This window comes from Hyla sarda, chromosome 9, assembly GCF_029499605.1.
Source record: "Hyla sarda isolate aHylSar1 chromosome 9, aHylSar1.hap1, whole genome shotgun sequence".
NCBI classification, from domain to species: Eukaryota; Metazoa; Chordata; class Amphibia; order Anura; family Hylidae; genus Hyla; species Hyla sarda.
In genome coordinates this window covers 153,722,815-153,747,743 of record NC_079197.1, presented here as the reverse complement: position 1 = coordinate 153,747,743, position 24,929 = coordinate 153,722,815, and the positions used below count along the sequence as shown (strand labels likewise).

General features: G+C 43.4%; 1 protein-coding gene across 8 annotated transcripts in view; it reads left to right on the top strand.

Moving 5' to 3' along the window:
• The window catches only part of ZNF185 (zinc finger protein 185 with LIM domain), a 186,686-nt gene that overhangs the window by 142,274 nt on the left and 19,483 nt on the right, over window positions 1–24,929 (top strand). For all 8 annotated transcript variants that reach the window (XM_056539639.1, XM_056539638.1, XM_056539637.1 and 5 more), the window contains 3 exons: window positions 12,554–12,673; window positions 13,747–13,833; window positions 15,460–15,564. In XM_056539639.1, the coding sequence (XP_056395614.1) occupies window positions 12,554–12,673; window positions 13,747–13,833; window positions 15,460–15,564 (312 nt within the window). The remainder of the gene's footprint in view (window positions 1–12,553; window positions 12,674–13,746; window positions 13,834–15,459; window positions 15,565–24,929) is intronic.

The window sequence follows — 24,929 nt, the reverse complement described above, 5'->3', positions numbered from 1 at the left end:
ACATTTATCCTCACAGTGGGGACAAAAACAGAAGTATGAACAGCTTCTTGACTGAAGAACTATTTTACCTAAGTTGAAGACATGTGCCTAGGTGTAGGTGTGCCTGGTTCCAACAGGTTTAGTTCCACCCCTTTCCCTGGGATAGAGAGGTTGGACTAGGAACTTTATTTCTTGCAACCATAGGTTAGGAGGATCATGTGACAAATACATTCTTCTGTGTACAGTAAATGCACAAAATAGCCACTTAACAACTTTCTTAGGACAGTAGCTGGAACAGTTGTACTTGGACATCACATTCCCAGACTCCAACAAAACTGGTAAAAGTATTTTAGTGTTATCTGAAGTTTTTCTTTAAAGGGGTTATCCACCATCAGGTGGCTTAAGTACTTACCTGCCCGACAGTTATGGACATGCTTAGGAAGGATCTGCGCTTGTCTTGGGACTAAATGGCTATGTTGTGAGTCCACCATAACGCTGCTGCTTTCTTTCCTGCTGAAGCTTCTTTTCTCCAACTACAAGTCCCAGGATTCTTTGTTTGTAAGTGTGAGGTCACTTTTTTTCCCTCCCACACATCAGCCACCCCACCCATTTCAGCACAGCTAAACTCTCTTGCATGCTGTGCTGTGATTAAAACCACAGTTCCTGCAGCCCTGTGGAGAATGATTTTCTCCCCACCCATCTATTGCTCCACCCATTGAAGCACAGACAGGCTCCCTCTGAACACCTCACTAGCGATGTAATGTTTTGGGCAGTACTCTAACCTTGGAAAAGCTGAGATAACACTAATTTTGTAGTCTGCTAAAAATGAACATCACATAAGAATTGTGATACCAGCCATGAAGCACAGATACAGACACTATACTATGAACAACACTAACTTTACAGCCTCTGTAGCACAGACAAATAAAATAAAAAAATCCGATCTATAATGTTTTTATAGTCCTACAAGAAAGAACATGGCTTGGATTTAGGCTTAGCTTTGATCATTCATGAGACGTCAGCTATCATGAGGGCTAGTGATCATATTTTACATGTTATTTTGAAATACAGAAAGCTTGAGCCCATCAAATACCCAAAGATAGGAAGATCTTCTTAATATCATCAGCAACAGGAATCAAAAAGTTGGGCCTTCAGTCTTGTTTTACGCACAAAGAAATTTTCTCTTTTTGGCAGCCAGCCCATATCAGGTTATATTTACTAAAGATTCTATTAAACTGAATGCGGCTCATTATACAATGGTACCTTCTGTAAAGCGAGTGTAATGCTGTTTGTTTTCCTGTGGTTTACTTCTTATGTGGTTGGTAGTTTCTTTCTCATGAGCATACATATTCATTTCAGTCAGTATAATAAGGGAACATGTTGCCAATGTCAACATGTGCAACAATAACAATATTCCCTATGGTCTCTGTGACGTGAAATCAAAGACTTCCCTTCCTATCCGAAAACAAAGGTGACACCTAGTCTTTGCAAAATACTGGAAACTATATGTTGAGCAATGAAGGGTAATTATGAGAAGGGACGGGACAAATGGATCTTCTCACTGATGTGTGGCAGGGGGTAGGGTAGAGGCGAGGGGTCTGGCAGATGACCAATGCCCTAGGAAGTTAAGGGGGATGGGCATGGCTCGAAGTTCACGCAACAAGTCTAACTTTATTTTTGCAAGGTTCTTTTTATACTTTGAGTGTAACACTCACATTTCTGAAGACAGTACTTCGGTGTATGTGGATTTGCTGGACCTGTGAGGCAGATGACTCGGACCGTACCAGGGAGCAGAGTGTAAGGTGCCGCTGTTTTTTCACCAGAGCACGCCGCAAAGCGGGATGGGCTTGTAGCTGCAGGCGACACCCAGGTCGCTACTCCTGGCACAGCTCAACCACACAGGCAGGAGATGCGAGGCACAGGAGGGATGAGGCAACTCGTAGTCGGGATAGCAGAAGGTCAGGGCAGGCGGCACATTAGTGTAGTCAGGACGTAGCAGGAGTTCAGTAGGCAGGCGGCAGCGGAGCAAGGTCAAGTCACAAAAACAAGAGATCTGGTATACGGCAAGGCAATACAATGGAACGCTTTCTCTAGGGCACAAGGCAACAAAGATCCGGCAGAGAACTGAGGAGGGTGGAGGAATTTATAAACAAGCCACAGGTAGATTGCACTAATGAGCATACTGGCCCTTTAAATCTTAAAGCTCCGGTGCACGTACGCCCTAAGGGACAGGGACACGCATGCCGGAGCAGAGAGGCAGAGGCAGGGGAAACACCCGGAGAGTGACGGACTGGGGCTCGCATGCGGGCGCATCCCGCGATGCGAGTCCCAGCCCCGTCGGCAGCAGAAGGTAAGGGGACCATGCGCTCACAGTCAGCGTGTGTGGCCGGAGCGCATATCGTAACATTGAGTATATGAACTCCAGCAGAAATGTAAGCCATACCCTTGGATTTCTGTCTAAGGAAAGGCTCACAATGCCGTCAGGCACTATATGGAGCTCAGTAGGCAAGTGTATGTAAGAGAAGACTTAGCACACCAAACTTGGTAGAATAAATGCAGATTTTTATTCACAATCCACAATGGACAACTTGTAACATTTCGGTCCTAATCCTGGACCTTCATCAGACCAGATTGCTGCGGAGATAAGGAAGTAATATGGTCTCATGCCATGGTAGAGGTAGGTTAGAATTGCAACCTGTGGTCGCTATCGACCACAGTTTGCAATTCTAACCTACCTCTACCATGGCATGAGCCCATATTACTTCATCCCTTACCTCCGCAGCAATCCGGTCTGATGAAGGTCCAGGATTAGGACCGAAACGTTACAATTTATCCATTTGGATTGGGAATAAAAATCTGCATTTATTATATCAAGTTTGGTGTTTGGTCCGTGCATGCTGAGAGTTGTAGTATTGCAACAGCTTGAGGCGCACTGTTTGGAAAAGGGTGAACAATATGAATGTCTGAACTTTGTTGGAACTTTGTAGGGGAGGAACCCTTGACAAGATACTCACGTAGAAGAAATGAGGGACAAATCAGAGTGTCTTTATAGCAGCCATAGGGACATGACATATAAGTCATCAGTTTCAGGTCAACAATTATTATTTTTTACCTGCCCGACATTCTGGTGACATTTTTATCATGACACACTCTTTTGACATGTACAATTGTAGAGTATTATGGGAAATGTTTTAAGAGTGTTGGATAGGGTACTCTTATAGTTTCATAGAAGCTATTATCTGTGTGAGTAAGGGATGACCAGCAGACGTTGGTGAATCTTCCATCTTACACAAAAGCCCTAGTTACCCGTTGGGTCAAGGGTTGTCTACTAAAACTGATGCAGTCTCGTTGTGCATATCTTGTGTATATGACCAACTTTAGAAGGATTAATTGATTATATGTAAACTGTTAAAGGGGTACTCCGGTGCTTAAAAACTTATCCCATATCCACAGTATAGGGGATATGTGTCTGATTGTGGGGGGTCTGACTGCTGAGATCCCCTGCGATCTCCTGCCCAGTGACCTGGCTCTCCCCGGGCATCCATCTCTGTGTATCTCAGGGGCACCAGGCAGGAGATCACGGGGGGTACCAGAGTAGCTCTTTAATTTAACCATATACTTTAGATAAATGTCAATCGTACCTGATTTTTTCCATGAGATTAACCAACTGTTCAATGCATATGATAGTATCCTAACTCTCATCCAATGGCAGATGCCAGGGTAAAAAAGGATCGGACCAGTGGCGGATCCAAGTGGTGGGGGGGAGCAAAGGGGCAATTGCCCAACGAACCCCCCCAGATTAATTTCCCCCCTCACATTCAGGACATCCCTGTGTCCCGAAAGATCTTTTCGGGACACAAGGATGTCCCGGTTACCTTTATGCAGCCTCGCGTTAACTTTAAAAACGCAGGGGCCACCGGGGGGTAGCACACGCAGGGACGTCATTCACGTCCTGTATGTGCGCCCATAGAAACAGAGCGGAGCAGCTAGGAGGAGGACGCACGCATGGTAAGTTACCAGTGGCACGTCATCTTCGGTGCTCCTCCGGTCCTGGCCCGAGACCTTTTGTTATGGCCTATAGGTCATGACCAGTGACCGGAGGAGCGGTGGTCGGAGCACTGAAGTGGCGCAGTACACAGGCATGCAGCCTCCAGCCATACACTGTATATGGCATAAGGCTGTATGTCTGTGGGGGCCACTGCCTACCTACTGTGGGGGAACTACACTGCCAGCCTAATGTGGGGGGAACTATACTGCCAGCCTAATGTGGGGGAACTACAACCTAATGTGGGGGAACTATACTGCCTGGTTGTTTTCTGCCAGGGGAGTCTGGCAGCAGCTTATTCCTGAACACTGTTTTATCTCAAGAAGATGGCCACCCTTAAAGGGGTAATTCAGCATTCAAAAAGCTACCCTCTATCCACAGAATAGGGGATAAGTGTCTGATCGTGGGGTCCCAGAGAGGTACAATCCCATGCAATCTCCAGACTGGAGATGGAGATACGTGAACGCTACACTCATTTCCGGCACAACCATAGAGAATACATGGAGTGCATACCAACCCTGCAATCCATGCAGTGGGGAGATTCGGTGCCCCATTCTGGAGATTGTGGGGGTCCCAAAGGTCAGACCGGCATATATTTTTAAATGCTGGAGTACCCCCTGTCAGCTGGCCATATGTATTCGATATGTTCCAGCCAAATCCACCAATTTCGGGTGTATGGGGGCTCCTGAGTCTCTCCGATGGTAGTTTTTTGTGGTGCTGAAGGATTAAGCATGTTGGATTTCCCATAGACATGAATGGAGGGAACGTGGCGTTACGAACGCGCAAGCTGCAAGCTTCCGTGTTCCGGACGCCCCTGCTGCTGGACCGGAGATCGCAGGGGCGTCCGGAACACGGAAGTTAGGTGATAAGATGTTTTCAGCAGAGTTCCCCATTTAAGTCTTAAAGCGCATCTGCCCCCCCCCCCCCCCAAAACCGAAGCCCAGTATGTGGAAGATTGTGAGAAGCTTAATGCATCCATACCTTTTGGCTGCTGTTTAGTAGTCTTGATTGTCCTAAAAAACTGTTTTACCTGGAGTCCCCAAGAGTTGCATAGACGTGGCCAGGGGTTCCCAATGCCCCGGACCCTCACGCTTATCTCCTCAATAGTGACACAGGTCTTCAGAGCATGTGTCCTGCATCAGTCCTCCGTGCGCTCGCTGAGTTCCCTGAGCCAGTGCTTGCTCTCAAAGCCTGCCGGCACAGCTCTAGGTACTGCGGTCTCTAGAGGCATAGAGCCCGCAGGTGCCCTGTGACAACAAGCATCGTGAGTTAGCGCTGGCTTCAAAATCTGTGGTGGACCGATGCAGGGCACATGTGCTGAAAACCTGTGTGTCAAGTACACAGCAGTCCCAGCATTGACATACTGGAGATAGGCATGGTGGCCCAGGGGCATTACAAACTCCTGGTCATGCCTTTCCGGCTGTCGGTGACTCCAAGAAAAAGCTATTTTTAGGGCATCAATACTACTAAACAGCAGACATGGTATGACTGTATTAAGCTTCTTACCACATACTGGGCTTAGGTTTGGGGGTCAAAACTCATGACATTTGGGTTTTAAGGGTATAGTGACATGTGCCGTATTGTGCTGCATATTTGCTGCTGCTTATTTTCCTACCCATCGACTTCAATGGGTAGGAAAATACGCAGCAACAAAATACGGCACATGTGACCCTACCCCAAGGAGTACAGTGAGATTCGTAATAATACGACATTCTTACCTATTTTTCTACCCGTGCATATACTTATATATACATATCTTGTGGATTACGATTTACTCCAAAACGGCATCACCTAAGCCACATAAACACTGGGACTTACTTCTGATTCACTGATCCCTTCCTGTCATTTCCCCTTGTACCTAGCCTTTAACTATATTAATTTGCAGTGACACACGAGTACAAATATGATTGCAATCTAACAATGCCTAATTCATGGCTGTGGGAGTATAAAAAGCACCTAGGTCACACCCTACATACTGATATTTGACCCAAGGTGCTTTGAAATAGTAAACTAGTCGAGTGAGAAGAGAGGAAGGTTGCACTCGGCAGAAGTGGATGCGGCTGCAAGGTTGACGAAGAAGAAGTGCAGTAAGTTTACAATTTGGTTAGGTGACCTATGGGCTAGAAAGGATTGAAGGCTTTGAATCCGTGTTTCCCAACCGTCGTGCCTCCAGCTGTTGCAAGACTACATCTCCCTGCATGCCCGGACAGCCTTAGACTGTCCGGGCATGCAGGGGGTTGTAGTTTTGCAACAGCTGGAGGCACATCGGTTGGGAAAAACTGTTTTTAATTAAGAAAAATAGGACATTGTCTTGGCATGCAAAAATTTTGTGATTTTGTAGAAACTGTGGTTGCGCAATTATTTTTCTTGTTTCGATTTGTTGGTACTTGTCTATATCTAAGCTATTTTTGCTATTTAGGAAGAATGTGCACCTCTTTGATTAATGCGGGGGGGGGGGGGAGTTCAGATGACGTACGCCCAGGTAAACAGGGGGGGAAAGAACTTGATTCACACGGACAATACGTTCCTATATAATTATTCTATATAATTATTAATATATTTATTTGACTATGTAAATATAATATATGATATATTCATATTTTTTATTAAAATAAAAAAATAAAAAAATATATATATATATATAATTCATTTTCAATTTTTTTAATAAAAGTGTAGATATATAATATACATATATATATATATATATATATATATATATATATATATATATTATTTTATAAAAAAAAAAGAAAAAAATTTAAATATATTTTTTCTATAAAAAAATATTAATATATCATATATTAGATTAATATAATCAAATATAGTAATAATTATATAGATATAGTAATTTTTTTTAAATATATATGTATATGATCAAAACGGCTACATCTACCAAGACAAGGCTCTGGGATTTAGGTTCAGATTGTATATAGTCATCCCATTGAAGAACACTCCAATCAGATGTTCACCAGTCTGGAATAGCTTATAAAGAAGATACCAATGTGAACAGATAAGATAGACATTAGGATGTTTATGCCTTTAATGATTTCTTGGGAAAAGGTTATAAGCAATGTGTCTATCGTCGTCCCATCCCGCAACGTTCCTTAATCAGGGATTGAGTTATTCACGTTCTAGTTGGGCGAAGCCATTGATGTTCCTGTTTTGATTTATTGGTTCCGTTCATAAATATTCTGAATATTTTTAGACTGTAGCTCCACCTGAATACACTTTATATTGTGTAATAGCAACTGGCTTAGTCATACGTGATACAATCAACTTGATCAGATACATAAATGGTGTTATATGTAATGAAGAAAGGCAACAATTGTCTAGAGCCAGGAATGGTTAGACCATTGTCCAAGACCTGGAGACTTCTGCCCTGCAATGACCATGTTGCCTATCATTCGGATGTCATTTGACTTTGTCAGTGCAACTCAATGATGATGGGGACCCAGGGGACCCACAGTCCTCTCCTCCTATAGTAACCATTCCAATTGTAATAATATATAAATACAGTGATCCCTCAACTTACAATGGCCTCAACATACAATAGTTTTAACATACAATCGTCTTTTCTGGACCATCGTAAGTTGAAACCAGACTCAACATACAATGCTACAGACAGTCCAGATCTGTGAAACGTGTCAATGGCCGGAAGAACCGACCAATCAAAATGGGCATTCACTGGTAAAACCCCTGTATTACTGAAGTGCATGCACTTACTGGTGTCTGATAGCACCCCCTACAGTACAGGGAGGTATTTAATGTTCTGTACACTTTACCTGTATTACTGAAGCGTATGCACTGACTGGTGTCTGGTAGTGCCCCCTACAGTACAGGGAGGTATTTCATGTTCTGTACACTTTACCTGTATTACTGAAGCGTATGCACTGACTGGTGTCTGGTAGCGCCCCCTACAGTACAGGGAGGTATTACATGTTCTGTACACTTTACCTGTCCCAGGGTTACCTGCTCCTTTGGACACCAGGTGAGGGCGACTCCATTACTTTTTTACGACATTGTGTGTACCCCGAAGAAGCTCCTGTCCTCTACATAGACCAGTGTTTCCCAAGCAGGGTGGCCCCAGCTGTTGCAAAACTACAACTCCCAGCATGCCCGGACAGCCTTTGGCTGTCCGGGCATGCTGGGAGTTGTAGTTTTGCAACAGCTGGAGGCTCCCTGCTTGGGAAACACTGACATAGACAGTGATTACAGCTCCCAGCAGATCTTTCCTACGTTTATATGTGAGGACTTGTTTTAGCTATATTAGTTATCTACTTATTTTTCTTTAATCCTCACTTTTTCCTATTTTTGGATGACATTTTGGGGCTTCAGAACCAATTACCAGGTTTCCATAGAGTTCTGGTCTCAACATTCAATGGTTTCAACATACAATGGTCGTCCTGGAACCAATTAATATTGTAACTTGAGGGACCACTGTACTTTAATTTAAAGGGGAGTGGGTGAAAGGGAATGCACCACCTAGATTTTTGTTTCCTGGTTAGAGACAGATACTGCAACATATTCTTTTTTTTTTTTATCAGTTTCTATTTTCTGATTGTCATTTATTTTATTTTATTGTGCATTATTATGGGGGCAGCCATCTTGCCTGAGCAGTTTTTAACAGCACTTAGTCTTGGTTCACACCACTTTTTTCCAATACAGTTCCCGTATACATTTTCTCTTTGAAAGGCGTATGGAACCGTATGCATTGAATCTCCATTGAAAACCGTATACCAAAAGATGCATCAGGTTGTGTCCATTTTGCATCCTGTACGGTTTTGTCAGTTTTTTTTCCCGTACCCAAAACCGTAGCCTACCATAGTTTTTGGTCCGGGTGAAAAACCATATTGAAACGTATACTTTTTTTTTTACATGGAAGTCAATGGGAACTGTACAGAACCGTATCTGCATACAGTTCCATCCGGATTTCGACTTTGCACAGTTTTTTTTCTTGGAATTTCAATTAAGTGAAACTTTATTCATAAGGGAATGAAAAGTTAAAAACATATACTTTTTTCTTAAAAAAACGGATGCAATCGGACATTATTTTTTAAACTGTATACGGATTAAAATGTGTACACATGTTTTGATACGGTTTAGTCAGGTTTTGAGGAATCAGTTTTTTATCAAAAACCTGAATCGGGAATTGTATTGCAAAAAACTTGGTGTGAACCCATCCTCAGTGATATGCTTTACAGCAAGCCCCATGGACTAAACACAAAAGACTAGAGAGGATCCTATTCACTTCTGTGGAAGAGTTTTCTAGGCATGCTCTGTGACTCTGTGCAGAGGTCATTGTAAAGGGAGTGGGAGGAAGGGAGATATGAACATCACCTATTGTGAATGACCTGAGTCTGTCTTATCGATAAACTGGTGTCACCTTTCGCTGTGATTCATTTTCTAAGCCAGTATTTTCCAAACCTTGTGCCTTCAGCTGTTGCAAAACAGGAATGCTGTGAGTTGTAGTTTTGCAACAGCTGGAGGCAAACAATTTGGAAAACACTGTTGGAAAAAAAGCTGTTCTTTTTTTCTGATTGTATTTTTTTGTGTGCATTATTATTGGGCAGCCATCTTGCCTGAGCTGTTTTTGCAGCATTTAGTGGTATGCTTTACAGCCAGCCCCGTGGACCATAGACAACAATAGACCGTAAGAAGCTGCCCTATTCAGATGAATTGAAAATGCTACTGGTCTTTCTCTGTGTCGTTCTACAGGGAGGGGGAGGCTGATTTCTGCTGTGAATGGTTGTGGATCCAGTGTTATCTATCTGCTGGTGTCACCTTTCACTGTGCTCCTGAGATGAAAGGCCTTACTGGGAAATAATCTGTACAGAACAGGAAGTGTCATTTTAGCCAGAGTGGAAACTGCAAGATTTCAGGATTATTGTAAAATATAAATAGCAAAATAAAAAATTAGAAGAAAAAAAATCACAAAAATTCCTTAAAAAATATGGTTCACTTAAAACGTGATTTAAACAATATATAATTTTCTGGTGACGCATTCTATGGGGCAAAAAGTGGAACATAAAGAAAAGAAAATAGTTTTTTAAATAATAATAATGTAATTCTGTGCATTATGGAAAAAATTTGTATGTTAATAATAATTTTTAAAAAATTATGCAAAAATGTGCAGGCATTTTTAAAAATTTACTGCTTTTATTTTGATAACCTGTTGCCCTTGGTAACCTCTACCCTATGTAATCCATTATATGTAATATAGAACAGAGTCCAGCTCCCCTCTCCATGCTCGGTGCTCGGACCGGTGCCCGGCAAGGCACCCAGCAATACTGAAGAACAAACTGGATGTCCAGCACTACGATGATATGCAGCTTTATTCGGATAGACAACACACGGTAAAAGCTACAGTCAGACGCGTTTCGAGCGGATGCGCTCGAAACGCATCTGACTGTCGCTTTTACCGTGTGTTGCCTATCCGAATAAAGCTGCATATCATTGTAGTGCTGGACCTCTTGTTTGTTAATCCATTATATGTGTCTGATTTTACCAACTTTGCTTAAAGGACAAGTATCATGGTAAAAAAAACGTATCCCCTATCCGAAGGTCCGAGCGCTGGGGCTCCCCGCAATCTCTTGTTTGGAAGGGCCGCCACACCCCCTCCATATAGCTCTATGGAAGAGCTGTTCGACAATCTCCGGCTCTCCCATAGAGCTATATGGGGGGGCGTGCGCTTCGGACGGGGGTCGTGACGCACCACTGTGAAGGAGAGCCGGGGCTCTAAACAGGAGATTGCGAGGGGCCCCAGCACTCGGACCCCCGCGATCTAAAACTTTTTTACCATGATGCTTGTCCTTTAATGGGAAAGTTACCTTGCCTAGGCTAGTATATTTAGATACAGGACTATAGCTGTGTACTTATCTTTTCTTAAGGCAGTGTTTCCCAACCAGGGTGCCTCCAGCATGCTGGGAGTTTTAGTTTTGCAACAACTGGAGGTTCACTGGTTAGGAAACACTGACTTATAGCCTAACTACAACCCTGCCCACTCAATTGAATAGTAATAACTCCTTTATTTTTATAGCACCCACATATTCCGCAGCACTGTGCAATGATTGTCATCACTTAAATTGGTCCCTAGTCCCATTGGGGATGGGACAAATCTAAATTCTCCTATCAGAAGGTTTTGGAGTGTGCAAGGAAGCCCGTGCAAACAATGGGAGAACATACAAACTCCTCGCAGAGGTTTTCCTTGGTAGGATTTGAACCCTGGGCCTCATCGCTGCAAGGCAACAGTGCAATAGTTTCAATACTAATGAAGTTGTATGCATGCCTAAAGCAGCTGGCAGAATGAGCCCCGACCACTGCCAAAATAAAAGTATTGTAAAAATGATTATAATAATATAGCCTTACAAAATTGCTAATTCGCCCAAAAACCTCTAAAGCCAATGGAATCCAGTATAAAAATTGATCACAGCTTTCAAATAGTAATAAAAGTCATAGCCGGTGTCAATGAAATTCTAAAAAGTCTTATTTTCCGTCTTGTCTTGTCTAGTCAGTATAATTGTAATTGTTTTTACTTGTGTTATTTAACAGCACCGCCTGATTTATATTCCCCCAGTCTTATATTATCCCCCTGAGCCTGATTCATGTCCCCTTAGCCTCATATTCATACCCTCTAAGCAGGAGGCATAGCTTTTAGCCTCTGGGCCCTGATGCAAAATCTGCAACAGGGCCACATATGCCAATTAAAATACTGGACTCTTATGGGGCAGATGTGTTTTGGGGCTCCCTTAGGAACCAGGACCCCGGTACGACTGCTACATCTATAGCTACGCCCCTGCCCTGTGCCTCTGTTATGTCCCCTCAGTCTCATATTCGCATCCACAAGCCTGAGTCCCCAACCCAGTCCTCAAGGCCCAACAACAGTCCCTGTTCTATTCCAATGGCATAACAAAAAAAAACTCCCATTATGCCCTGACAGCTGAAGGCATAGGTCTGCATGCCTTCATATCTTATTGATATAGTGCCCTGACATTCATTTAAGGACTTCTTCTATTGCCTGATGTACCCGACTTAAAGAGCTAGCATAGAAGTATTTCAAAGATGTTGAGCCATTCATTTTACACATTTTCTACATTTTACTGTAAACATATGAGTACACTGTATTCTGTATTCTAACTAGAGTTGAATGAACTTAAAGTAAATTGGTTCATAACGAACCTCGTGGCTCGGCTGTTGATTACTTTAGTCTGCATAAATAAGTTCAGCTTTTCAAGTGCTCTGATGGCCTGGAAAAGGTGAATACTGTCCTAGAATACCGAAGACTGTCACCCCAGACTTTTCCAGGTCATCAGAGCACTTGAAAAAGTCTTGCAGACTAAAGTAATCAACAGCCGAGCCGCGAGGTTCGTTATGAACCAATTTACTGTAAGTTCACTCAACTCTAATTCTAACTTATACTAAAGCAAAACTCATGATACTCTACTATATTTTACCTTTTTAGATAAATATTTATATTAATCTTTTGAATTCAGTATTTTACTATTTTTTAATTTGGCATGCCTTATATTTCAGACCCAGTCAGCCAACAAAGTCTGGTGTTATCACCACAGAGGAAGAGACAAGAGACAATAAGGCCAGATACCGAGTAACTGAGAGCCTTGATGATCCAGAATTTAATGTCATCAATAATCAGTAAGAAAGGAGCGCAATTTTGTTATTATTATGTAGTAGTCTTTATCTGCTTTTCATTGTTTTTTTTGCCATATATTTCTCCACTGAGATGTCAGTCTTAGCGTTACTGTTCCATCATACTTACTTTGGGTACCGCAATGGGGTCTGTCATGCCTCCTCTTTCTTGATCACAACAATCCAATCATCCATAAATTGATATCACAGTCCATGTTGATCTATTAGTAAATGTTACAAGATCTGTTGGGGAAAAAAAATGTGTGTAATCTATTTTATGTACCAGATTTTCAACCCTTATGCAAGAATGAAACTATATAGTGCCTTATCATGTACGGTAAAGATAAAGAGTCTAACTGGATGTCTGTGTTCAGTTTTAATAATGCAGAATGCAGGATGTCTGTTTTCAGTTTAGATAATGCAGACGAAATAACCATAATGTGTTCTTATAAAAAGCTGTTCCCATGCTGGGTGCTTGTGACAACTACTCTCATCATAGCATGTAAGCTGTCTTGTTATCCCTCTGTATCAATACAGAAAAAAACTACTTTTATATGAATCCTGGATAGTCCTCATTAACAGCTGAAGATTTTCTTGATAGGACCCAACAGAAGAAATATATTACAGAGGACAGGCTAAATTAGGACACTGATCTGTGGATGTGCTAAAACAGACAAATCTCTATATATTGTTTATCAATATGGCTAGACACCAAGAGAGGAGTAAACTCAGGGGTCAAGTCCTTGAAAAAAAAGTGTGGGAACTCACCCAAGATTTCCACTCAAGAGCTGGTCCTGTAGGACTCCTACTAATGGAAACAGTGTTACTGCTGTGAAAGAAAGTACAGGAACTCGGTTCCTATGCGTTCCTGCAGGACTTGAGCCCTGAGTAAACTTCTAATTAAGGAGTCACATCGGTTCCAATAGTCAATACATTTCTAGAGCTTATAGACCATTATATAAATTGTAATGTTAATTTCAGCAAAGTATAAGGTGTTAACTCTTTGCTTCTGCTATACTCCTCAGTGTCATATTTGAAAATGTCCTCTCTTACTACAACCTTCAATTATTTGTCAACAGATCAGCTTCTGGAAGCAAACGAGTGACTATTGTAGAGACGCCATCTGAGCGCCCTAGAACCCCAGAGCCGAGAAGCAGCTCCCCAAGGTTATTAAATATTATCTTCTTAATGACACATGAATATGTATGATCGGTCATCGTACTAGGACATTATATACATCTAACTGTAGACAAGACATTATTGCATAATCTGTTACATTTCTGGCAGGAACCACTTCCTTCTTATTGAGGTGAATCATTAAAGTTAATTACTTAATCAGATATCCAACGTGCCGCAAGAAACTTCCATCATTCCGAATCCAATGTCACATTACAAAAAATATATGCATACAGGCATACGTGAGCTGAATCCAAAAACAATTCAGCCCCGGTTTCTGTAGATCACTTCATTACTGCTCTGAGATTTGTCCTTTGGAATCATCAGTCCAGTTCTTTGCTTAGAGTAACGTTGATTTGAGTGGAAACCCCTTTGCCCAATATCGTTCACAGTGAAGTTCAAGTGAAGTGGTTTCCAACTCCTATCTTTCCTCTCTTGAATGATCTTCTAAGCTAAGATGATTTATGACCAGAGCAGCGTTGATCTTTATTGTGGTCATGAATCGGCTTAGAAGATCAATCAGGGGAGGTGAGAGAGAGGCTGGAAACAGACCCATCACGCTGGATTAATGGATTTCACTGTATGAGACAGAAGCCAGCACTATGTATGAAATCCTAGTATCAGTAGAAGAGAAACTTAGCAACATTTTTAAAGGGGTACTCTGCCCCTAGACATCTTATCCCCTATCCAAAGAATAGAGGATAAGATGTCTGATCCAAAGAATAGTGGATAAGATGCCAGCTGCAGGACCCCCGCGATCTCCCTGCTGTACCCGGCGTTCATTTAGAGAGTCGGGTGCAGCGCTTGAGGCTTGTGACGTCACCACGGCCGTCACGCCCCCTCCCATAGACTTGCATTGGGGGGGCGTGGCCATGACATCACAAGCAGAGCAAGGCCGTGATGTCACAGGTGGGACGTGACCGTGAATCATGAGCCTCCGCCCCGCATCGCTAGCCATCCAGCAGGGAGCGAAGTTCGCTCTGTGCACCGGAGTATCAGGTGCCACAGCCGAGATCGCAGCCGCCACTGGGGACCCCCGCATTCAGACATCTTATCCCCAATCCTTTGGATTGGGGATAAGATGTCTAAGGACAGAGTACCCCTTTAATACAGACCTATGGAGAAAATGATTGCTTCCACCATAATAGGTGCAAAACAAGAATAAAAGAAACATGATAGCCTATTAATATTCATATATTTATATTTCCATAGAATGGTAAGCCTAAAGTGTTACGGTCACTTAAAGAACATGCAGACATGTCAAAAGTTTTGATTGGTCGGGGTCTCACCGATCGCCATATACAGCCAGGTGAAGTGAACAGCAGCATGCTTCCCTCCCCAGCTCAGTGGTCATTATAAAGTCCATCTATGGAGCCTGTCACTTTCAACATGATGGATTAAGCACCAAGCCGGGAAGTTCACCCACCTGCATTTCGTGATCAGTAGGGGTCTCTTAGCACTGAGCCCCCAATCGATCAAAACTTTTGGCATGACGTCAAATTTTTTTTAATTATTATTATGACCGTAACAATTTAAAATATATTTATAGTATGATCTAAGATCAATTGACCATGTTGATGAAAAGCAGATGACCCTATTTTTTATTTTTATTTTAGGCCAACTCCACGTCCTCGAGAATCCATCAAGACTGCAGTTACAGAGTCCAGATACAGAGTTCCAGATACTCTTGAAGACACAATGCTAGAAGCAAGTCCATCCAGGTAAGTTCCTTTCACATAGATGTGGGGATATGTATAGGTTACAGAATAAATCCTATGTATCCTTTTGAGTTAAAGTTTTGCAAATCGGTTCTCCTATAGAAGAAAGAAAGCTGTGTCTCTAACAGGGCCGGCTCTGCCTATAGGCAAAATACGTACAAACACCTCCAGGAAGACAGAGGATCAAGCAGGGCGCATGGAACTCAGGTGAGACAGGAAAGGTTTATTACCCAGAATGTAACACGTTTCGCAGTAAACCGCTTCATCAGGCGCCCTGCTTGATCCTGTGTCTTCCTGGAGGTGTTTGTACGGCTGCTGGATCCATGATCTTCTGATCTTATACACACTTTTCCATTGTTGTACTTGGCTCAGTACAACTACCGAGGGTGAGCACCTTTCCATCATGTTCATCTTCCATATGAATCTACATTATCATACTATGGAGCACTTTCTTCTGTTTTATAGGCAAAATAGGCAGCCGCCTGGAGCGCCCTCTTGATGGGGGGGCGCCGATTTGCCTGCCCCTAGAAAGTTAGACAACCAGCATCCAAACCACTCACTCAGCCAGCAGCATGAGGAGGAGGTTTGTTACAGTGTGTCACCCCAGTAGCAAGGTGGGGCGTGTTTAAGGGTGAGCCAACGGGCTGAGTCAAAGGGCGGCAAAATTTGTTTTTGCCTAGGGTGGCAAAAATCCTTGCTTGAGCCCTGGTCTTTAATGCCACCTATCTAAGATGGCTCCCCTGTAAGTCAATATCTGTACCATAAAAGAGCATTTAAAAATGAGTAATAAATATCAGCCAAGCCAGAATCTTTTCCAAAAGGAAGAGGACCTATCTGTAGGCAGCTGTTATCAAGTTCTTGCCCCTTGTCAGTAGAGAGCAGGGTATTGTAATGACCCCCTAGGAGAAGAGAGAATGGAAAATAGTTCTTCTCTAGAAGGGGAAAAAAAATCTCTTTCTTGCAATGCTTAACCTTTTTAAGAGCCTTAAAGGGGTACTCCGCTGCTCAGCATTTGGAACAAACTGTTCCAAATGCTGGAGTCGGTGCTGGGAGCTTGTGATGTCATAGCCCCACCCCCTAATGATGTCACGCCCCACCCCCTCAATGCAAGTCTTCGGGAGGGGGCGTGACAGCCGCCACGCCCCCTCCCGTAGACCTGCATTGAGGGGGCAGGGTGGGGCATGACGTCATGAGGGTGCGGGGCTATGGCGTCACGAACTCCCGGCGCCAGCTCCAGCGTTCGGAACAGTTTGTTCCAAACGCTGAGCAGCGGAGTACCCCTTTAAACCATAACTCAAGTTGTCACCCAAACCAGAGACACCCATCTGTTTAGGAGTTGTTGCTCCTTGGCAGTACCGAGCAGGGTTCCAGTTGGCTGTGTAGGACGCCATGTATACATAGTACACACAGGTCCAAGGAATGCCCCCATACTGGTTTGTTGACTTTCTGACCTAAGGATTTAAGCTGTGTTCAAAATTTTCAGTAGATGTGACGCCAGGCGTCAACGAGGCCCAATTTTTACTTTGCAAAATACTAGTATATAAAAATGTATTGACAAATAAACTAGTTTAATGCTTTCCAAGGTCAATGAGATTTATTTATCTCTACTAAATAATTAAGGGTATGTTCAGACAGTAAATATTTCCTGTAGAAATCCACACCAAATACACATCCTATTATTTTCAATGGGAATCTTCAAAATAGGTCATACGGTGAAGATTTTTTCCGATCCATGTCACAAAAAAAAAAATGGAAGTGAGAGATCACCTCTTGGTGCAGAATCTGAAGCAAATTCCATGTGGAAACTGTATTGGGTAGCCACACGTGGATAAGCCCTATCAAATGGGGATAATCTATCTCCTAATCCAAAGCATATCAAAGTGAAAATCCATGGCAGAAATCCAAGGGCCAAGTAGCATAGCTTCATTCTCGTACATAAATAGTATTGCTCTTACTAATTCAGTGATGGGATACTTAAAGAAATCCCATGAATAAGTATGAAGGTGATTCATATAAGAGCCCCATAGCTGAATTAAAATGTGACAATCCTCAATGGCTGCATGCGTGCAGAATTTTTGTCAAATAGGGTACAGATATAAAAATGTATAGACTTAAAGGGGTACTCCACTGCTCAGCGTTTGGAACAAACTGTTCCGAACGCTGGAGCCGCCGCCGAAAGCTTGTGACATCATAGCCCTGCCCCCTCATGATGTCACACCCCGACCCCTCAATGCAAGTCTATGGGAGGGGGCGTGACAGCCGTCACGCCCCCTCCCATAGACTTGCATTGAGGGGGTGGGGCTATGACGTCACGAGCTCCCGGCGCAGGCTCCAGCGTTCGGAACAGTTTGTTCCAAACGCTGGGCAGCGGAGTACCCCTTTAAAATACATATAGTACCCCTTCAGACTAGGAGTTAAAACTTTCCTCCTAACCAGGGATCAAGTCCTGGGGAAAAAAAGTGCAGGAACTCACCCAAGATTTTTACTCAATGGCTGGTCCTGCAGAACTCCTACTAATGGGAACGGTGTTCCTGCTGTGGAAAAAGTTCAGGAACTCAGTTCCCACACGATCCTGCAGGACTTGAGCCCTGCTCCTAACTTCCTTTCCATGTGCATGTCCCCAATTGTGTTTCCAGTTAGATAAAAAGCGCAATGAAACCCCATCTTACCCCGAAACTTAGAGACAGAAAACATGAATGAACTGTGTTACTTCCAAAAAATGGTGCCCACTGTAGCCAGGAAAGAACTAGGTTCTCACATTGGCCTCATGGATGGTGCGCTCCTCCATAGTCTAAAGTAGAAGCCATAGATAATAGAAGCCAATAAGCTTCTGCCTGATTTACCTACTGGTTGTAAAGACAAGGGTTCGGGGAGCAGGATGTGCCTATTATGGCACCATGATGGTATCTATGGATGGAGCCCATTATGCACATTGGCCCTCATTTACTATTGCAAACCCGACATGTTTTGTCGGGCTGTGGGCCAGATTCTGGCGCATTGCGCCAGAAATTCTATCTGAGCGAGAATTTGCGCCAGAATTGTAAAAAACCCAACTAACTCTCCATTTCACTAAGAAAACCCAACACAAAAACCAACATATTTACTAAGGTTTCCACAGAAAATGTGGTGGATTTGAGCTGAGGAAAACCCTACAGATCAGAACATGTGTAAAAAAAAGCAAAGTGTAGGGAAAGTGGAAAATGTAGAGAAACCTTAGTAAATACCGTGGAAAAAAATTGTTGGGAATTAAAACCCACAAAGAAACCTACACAACACTCTTAGTAAATCAGGGTCATTCTGTACATGACTTGTTGAAACAACCCCCCATTGCTGATCAGAGAAAGGTCATGAATTCTGTCTACCCAAATATATTCCTAGGTAACATTTCAATGAAGGGAGTGGTCTGGCCTAAAACGAAGTGCCTGAAGTTCTTTATTTGTCATGTTGCAAGGGAGTTGACTGGTCTCAAGGCTAAAGATTAGACATTTCTACATGCGTATGGTTCACAGTATTCACTTATATGTGGATTTTCAGCATTCCCCACATGCTTGAGGCCGGTGCAGTCAACATTTCGAAGGAGGCGGCTCCATTGGAGAACTGGTTCTTCCAGCGCTCTCCACTATACTGTACTATACCTGGTGATTAATCACCTTGAGATTATCGCTATGTGCGCGTTCAGCTGTATATAAGAGCAAGCGTAAATTCTTTCTCTTTTCTAATAAAGATGAGGATGTAGCTTGGGTCCCATTCTTTACCGCTCAGTAACGTATCGAAAGGACATTCTGCTCGGTTATTATCCAGTATTAATATGAAAGAGATTGTTAAACCAGAAGCCAGTTAAGAATTACAGTGACCCCCCCGACCTACGATGGCCCCGACATACGATCATTTCAACATACGATGGTCTCTCAGAGGCCATTGCATGGTGAAGGCAGCATCAACATACAATGCTTTTGTATGTTGGGGCCATCGCATAAACGGCTATCCGGCAGCGCAGACTGCTTCAGCTGCCACCAGATAGCCGTTTACGGTGCCCCGTATCGTCCGCTGACGATCACTTACCTGTCCTCTGGGGCTCCGGCGTATCCTCTTCGGGATCCCCTGCATGGTTGGCGCTCTCCATCGTCGTCATCACGTCGCTGCGTGCGCTGTGCCGTCATCCAATAGAAGCGGCGTGCGTATTGACGTGATGGCGGCGACTGAGAGCGAGGATGCCGGGGAAGGAGAGGCCTTGCCGGAGAGTCCGGGACACCACGGGGACGCGGCGACAGCGATGGAGGGCGACATCCCGGGCAGTGATGATGGTCCGGAGCGGGCGGGGACACGTGAGTATAACCTCCAATACCAGTGGTCTTCAACCTGCGGACCTCCAGATGTTGCAAAACTACAACTCCCAGCATGCCAGGACAGCCGTTGGCTGTCCGGACATGCTGGGTGTTGTAGTTTTGCAACATCTGGAGATCCGCAGGTTGTAGACCACTGTCCTATACTTTACATTGCACGGATCCCTCAACATACAATGGTTTCAACAGACGATGGTCCATTTGGAACGGATTACCATCGTATGTTGAGGGACCACTGTAATAGCAGGTTCCTACAGATCTAGTAAATTCTTTAATTTCCAGTCATATAACCGAAGTCCATTCGAAACCTAAAAATTCAAGGGAGAATTCTGCTGATAAAAAAGCGTTGTATCTTGGTGTGTGTGTGGGGGGGGGGGGGGGGGTGATTTCATTATTAAAAGGAAGCATACTCACCTGCCCTGATCCCCCACAACTGCCATTTTGACAACCCCGATCCCCACTGCCTTCTCTAATGTGTCGTCCCAGCAGGAAATACTGCTGCACCATGCACACATCAGAATTTCCACGGCAGAAATCTCAATTCCGGCCTCCCTAAAAAAAATTGGCCTGTCCATCCTTTCGGCTGAATCCACTTGGAAATTGCCATCTATGGAGACGGTGCATTCTTAAACAGTCCAGCGCCATCATGTTCTGCAGTTGCCTGCTGTTTGCAGAATGTCTGCCTGAACATTTCACGTTGGCTGTCCGGGCATGCTGGGAGTTGTAGTTTTGCAACAGCTGGAGGGCCACAGTTTGGAGACCACTGACCTAGATTGATTTTTTTGGGAACTTTAGTCCTATGACTAGATACATGACGTCAATATGGATTAGGGATGGGACCTTATCATGGACTAACATCACTAGTGGCTGCATTATTCATATGCAATTGGCAATAGAGAAAAAGCATCATAATCTACAACGAAATTATATTAATTAATTTTTTATTCTACTTTTATGTGTCTAGTTTACAGCGCCCTTCTTTTGTCTTTATATATCATCATCTTATACAGTCATCCTTTTCTCACGGGTGGTTTAGTAATTTGCACCTCAGGGCTGTAGACTTTTTACATCCGCCAAGGGGTTAATATACAGTAGCCCGCTCGCTCAGTCTTCCAGGACTGTTACATGGAGCTTTTTCTCCAGCTTGTCAGTAATGATTAAGGACTTGCCCGGTTTGTACTGTTTCACCATCCATCCCCTATTCTTCTACCTCGGGTGACCTCACGAGTACAGAGAAAGCAGCAAATGAGTGTGCGGCATCGCTGCCCGTTCCCATCACCGTCTCTACAATCAACGCATTCATCCGGAACAGAATGATAAGCTTCAATTATTGGAGGCGATGAAGACCCAGATCTTACTATACAATGTGGGATTTACTTGGGAATACACAACAGACGTGGCATAGCTGTGTGCATTTCCCCGTAAATCTAGTATCCTAATGTATGTTTTTGGTTTATCCTTGTGTGGTGCCACGGGTGGTGTAGGGAAATACCTTGTCACTTCGTGACGCCAGGGCACAGTTAGCCTATACACGGTCCGAGGTTAGAGACTGCTTCTCCTGGGCCAGACACGGGGTGTAAAGGAACACACCGACGTCAGGTTATGGATAACTGTCTTTACTGAGCAGGGTGCAGATGTAGATACACAGACAGTCTGGTGCAGAGTGGAGAGGATGCAGTGTAACCCCTTGGGAGCCCTGTTGCCTTGCTGGGATTTGTAGTGCTTTCACCCAATACATTGATACTGACTTGAGAAAGGAGATAAGATTGATCCAGGTAGCTAGGGTTCTGTCAAGGTCCTGTAGCCTTCTCCACCAGGGCATGAACTTCCACCGCGCGGGGGATCCTTGCAGAATGACCGGATAAGGCTGCATTCACATCTCGTTTTTGCAATACGGGTCCCGTATCCCGTTTCTGTACAAAAAACGTATATGTCTCCAAACCGGACCGAAACGTATGCTACCGTATATGCCTCCTCACGTTTTTAAACCGTATACGGTTTGAAAACGGATGTCCGTTTGCATACGTTTTAATACGTTTTCATTGAAAAAAACGGATACGGTTTTATTTTTGTCAACATTTTGAATAAAGTTCTTCTTTTTTCATTGAATTTCCCAAAAAAATTCAAAAGAAAAAAAGAAAAACAGTATTGTGCAAACCGGATGTAACCGTACGCACATACGGTACAATACGGTTCCCATAGAACTCCATTTTAAAATAACCTTATACAGGTTGGATACGTTTTTTTAACCGGACTTCAAACCGTAGTGGACTATGGTTTTGTGTGCGGAAAAAAATCGCATACAACTGTAAATTAAGCAAAACGTACGCAACCGAATGCTATGGTTGTCTTACAGTTTTCAATGTAATGTCTATGCATACGGTTTGGAATACGGTTCAATAAGTTGTTTTTTTTCTGAAACTGGATGCGGCAATCGTATTGCAAAAACGAGATGTGTTGCAGCCTAAGATAGATTTGTTTGTTTACGCAGCTCCTCTCTTAAAGGTACAAAACATATAAATAACATCTATAGAAATAACATAACATGATAAGTATGTAAATATAATAAACTTTTAGCAAAGTGCTGGAACACAATAGACACAGTAATCAGTCCCTCAGTGGGCCTAACACTTGTGCCGCAGGTCTGCCTGAGGAAGTCCGAAGCCACTGGATAGCCTTTGGTGCTGGGACACCACACTTGGACATTTATGGCATATGTTGTAAATGTATATGGACAGGGGTCAAGTCCTGGGAAAAATAGTGTGGGAACTCACCCAAGACTTCCACTCAATGGCTTGTCCTGCAGTACTCCTGCTAATGGGAACAGTGTTCCTGCTGTGGAAAAAGTGCAGGAACTCCGTTTCCCATGCGTTCCTGCAGGTCTTGGCTGGATGTGGACTGTAGCCCTTTCATAATCGTGTTCCCGCTGTATTTCTGACCACTCCTGTGTGTCCAATCCTGCCCACTTCTTTAAACATTTTGTCAGAGCTGTTAGAGATCGCCCTCCCCCTGTGCAATTGCATTACCCGTGTTTCCATTTCATCACCTCATTGTGCCATTTCATCACCTCATTGTGCCATTTCATCACCCCTTGTGCCATTTCATCACCCCTTGTGCCATTTCATCCCCCTCTTGTGCCATTTCATCACCCCCTTGTGCCATTTCATCACCCTCTTGTGCCATTTCATCACCCCCTTGTGCCATTTCATCACCTCCTTGTGCCATTTCTTCACCCCCTTGTGCCATTTCACCACCCCCTTGTGCCATTCCATCAGCTCCCTGTGGCATTTCAGAGGTTTACGGGACTGCACAGGATTTTGCAGCCCCCCATGTTCTGTGACTCTCCCGCCCGCTCAATACTTAAAATCACCCTCTCTGCTGCCACCTCTGTCCATATCAGGAACTGTTCAAAATTGCTGTATGCTTCAGAGGAAGTTGCAGAGTTCTTTTCAGTCTGACCACAGTGCTCTCTGCGGCCACCTCTGTCCGTGTCAGGAACTGTCCAATGTCCTGCAACTGGAGTTTTTTCTGACGTTTTCTCATTTGTGTGGAAATTGCATTTTTGGCACCTTTTGGCGTATTTTTTTTTCGGTACCCAAAATTTGTTGGGTACCAAAAAAAAAAAAAAGGATGCAGTAGTGATGGCAAAAAATGTATTTAACGAAATCTAAAATTTTTATAACTAAATTTTCATTAATGTTTGATAAAGTGTGTGTATTTTTCTTCTCTATTTTTTAGGTAGTACTACTACTCCCAGCATGGAGCAGACTGTTCCATGATGGGAGTAGTAGTACCTGTAGTAATAGACATATCGCCCTGGGTCTCAGTCCTGACACCCGATGCGATCGTCCATTATATAGCAGAGATGAGGCTCTATACAGCGCTCACATCTCTGCACTATACTCCGGCCAGTGATTTGAATAGAACATCACTCATTCATATTTCCCACCCAGAGTGGTGATTGGTCGGATGGTTGCAGCCAATCACAGCATTGAGGGAAATATCAATGAGTGAGTGGCCGGCGGGAGTATAGTGCAGAGATGTGAGTGCAGGAGAAAGCCGCTCCATCTCTGCAATAGACAGGACGATCGCATCGGGTGTCAGTAGTGACATCCACTGTGATGTGTCCTTAACTGTAGGTACTACTACTCCCAACATGAAGCACACTCTGCTCCATGCTGGGAGCTGTAGTATCTGCATTAATAGGCAGATTGCAGCAAGTGTAACTTCTAACACTTGCTGCGATCTATCTATAAATGCAGGTACTACAACTCCCAGCATTGAGCAGAGTGTGCTTCATGTTGGGAGTAATAGTACCTACAGTTAAGGACACATCACAGAGGGTATCACCCCTGACACCCGCTGTGATCCTCCTGTAGAATGTATAGATGCGGCGGCCGCTCTTCTATGGTCCCCTGCACTGACGTATGTATACACCTAGTCATATTTCCCACAGAGAGTTGTGATTGGCTGGAACCATCTGACCAATCACAACTCTCTGCAGGAAATATGAATAGGTGTATATATACGGCAGTGCAGGGGACCATAGAAGAGCGGCCGGCCGCATCTATACATTATACAGGACGATCTAAACATGCGATCTGTCAATTAGTTCAGGTACTACTACTCCTATCATGGAACAGTGTGTTCCATGGTAGGAGTAGTAGTACCACCTAAAAAAAATGTAAAAAATAAAGAAAAAAAAGTGAAAACACACACACACACACACTACATTTTTATTATTGTCGACTACATTTTTAGGTCCCCGGCAGCCCACATAAATTGATCCCTGTTTAAAAATTAATAAAAATTTTGTAATAAGTAAAGAATAAAAAACATTTCATTAGATGCAATTTTTTCCTTCACTACTGTATCTTTTTTTTTTTTTTAATGGTACTCTTCGAAATTTTATAAAAAAAGGTATCTCCATCACTTTTTTGGATCGCTAAAGTCCAAAAAAAGAATGAAAACCGCCTGCAAAAATGCCAAAGTTAAAACCCACATATCGATTATTTTGACTTAAAA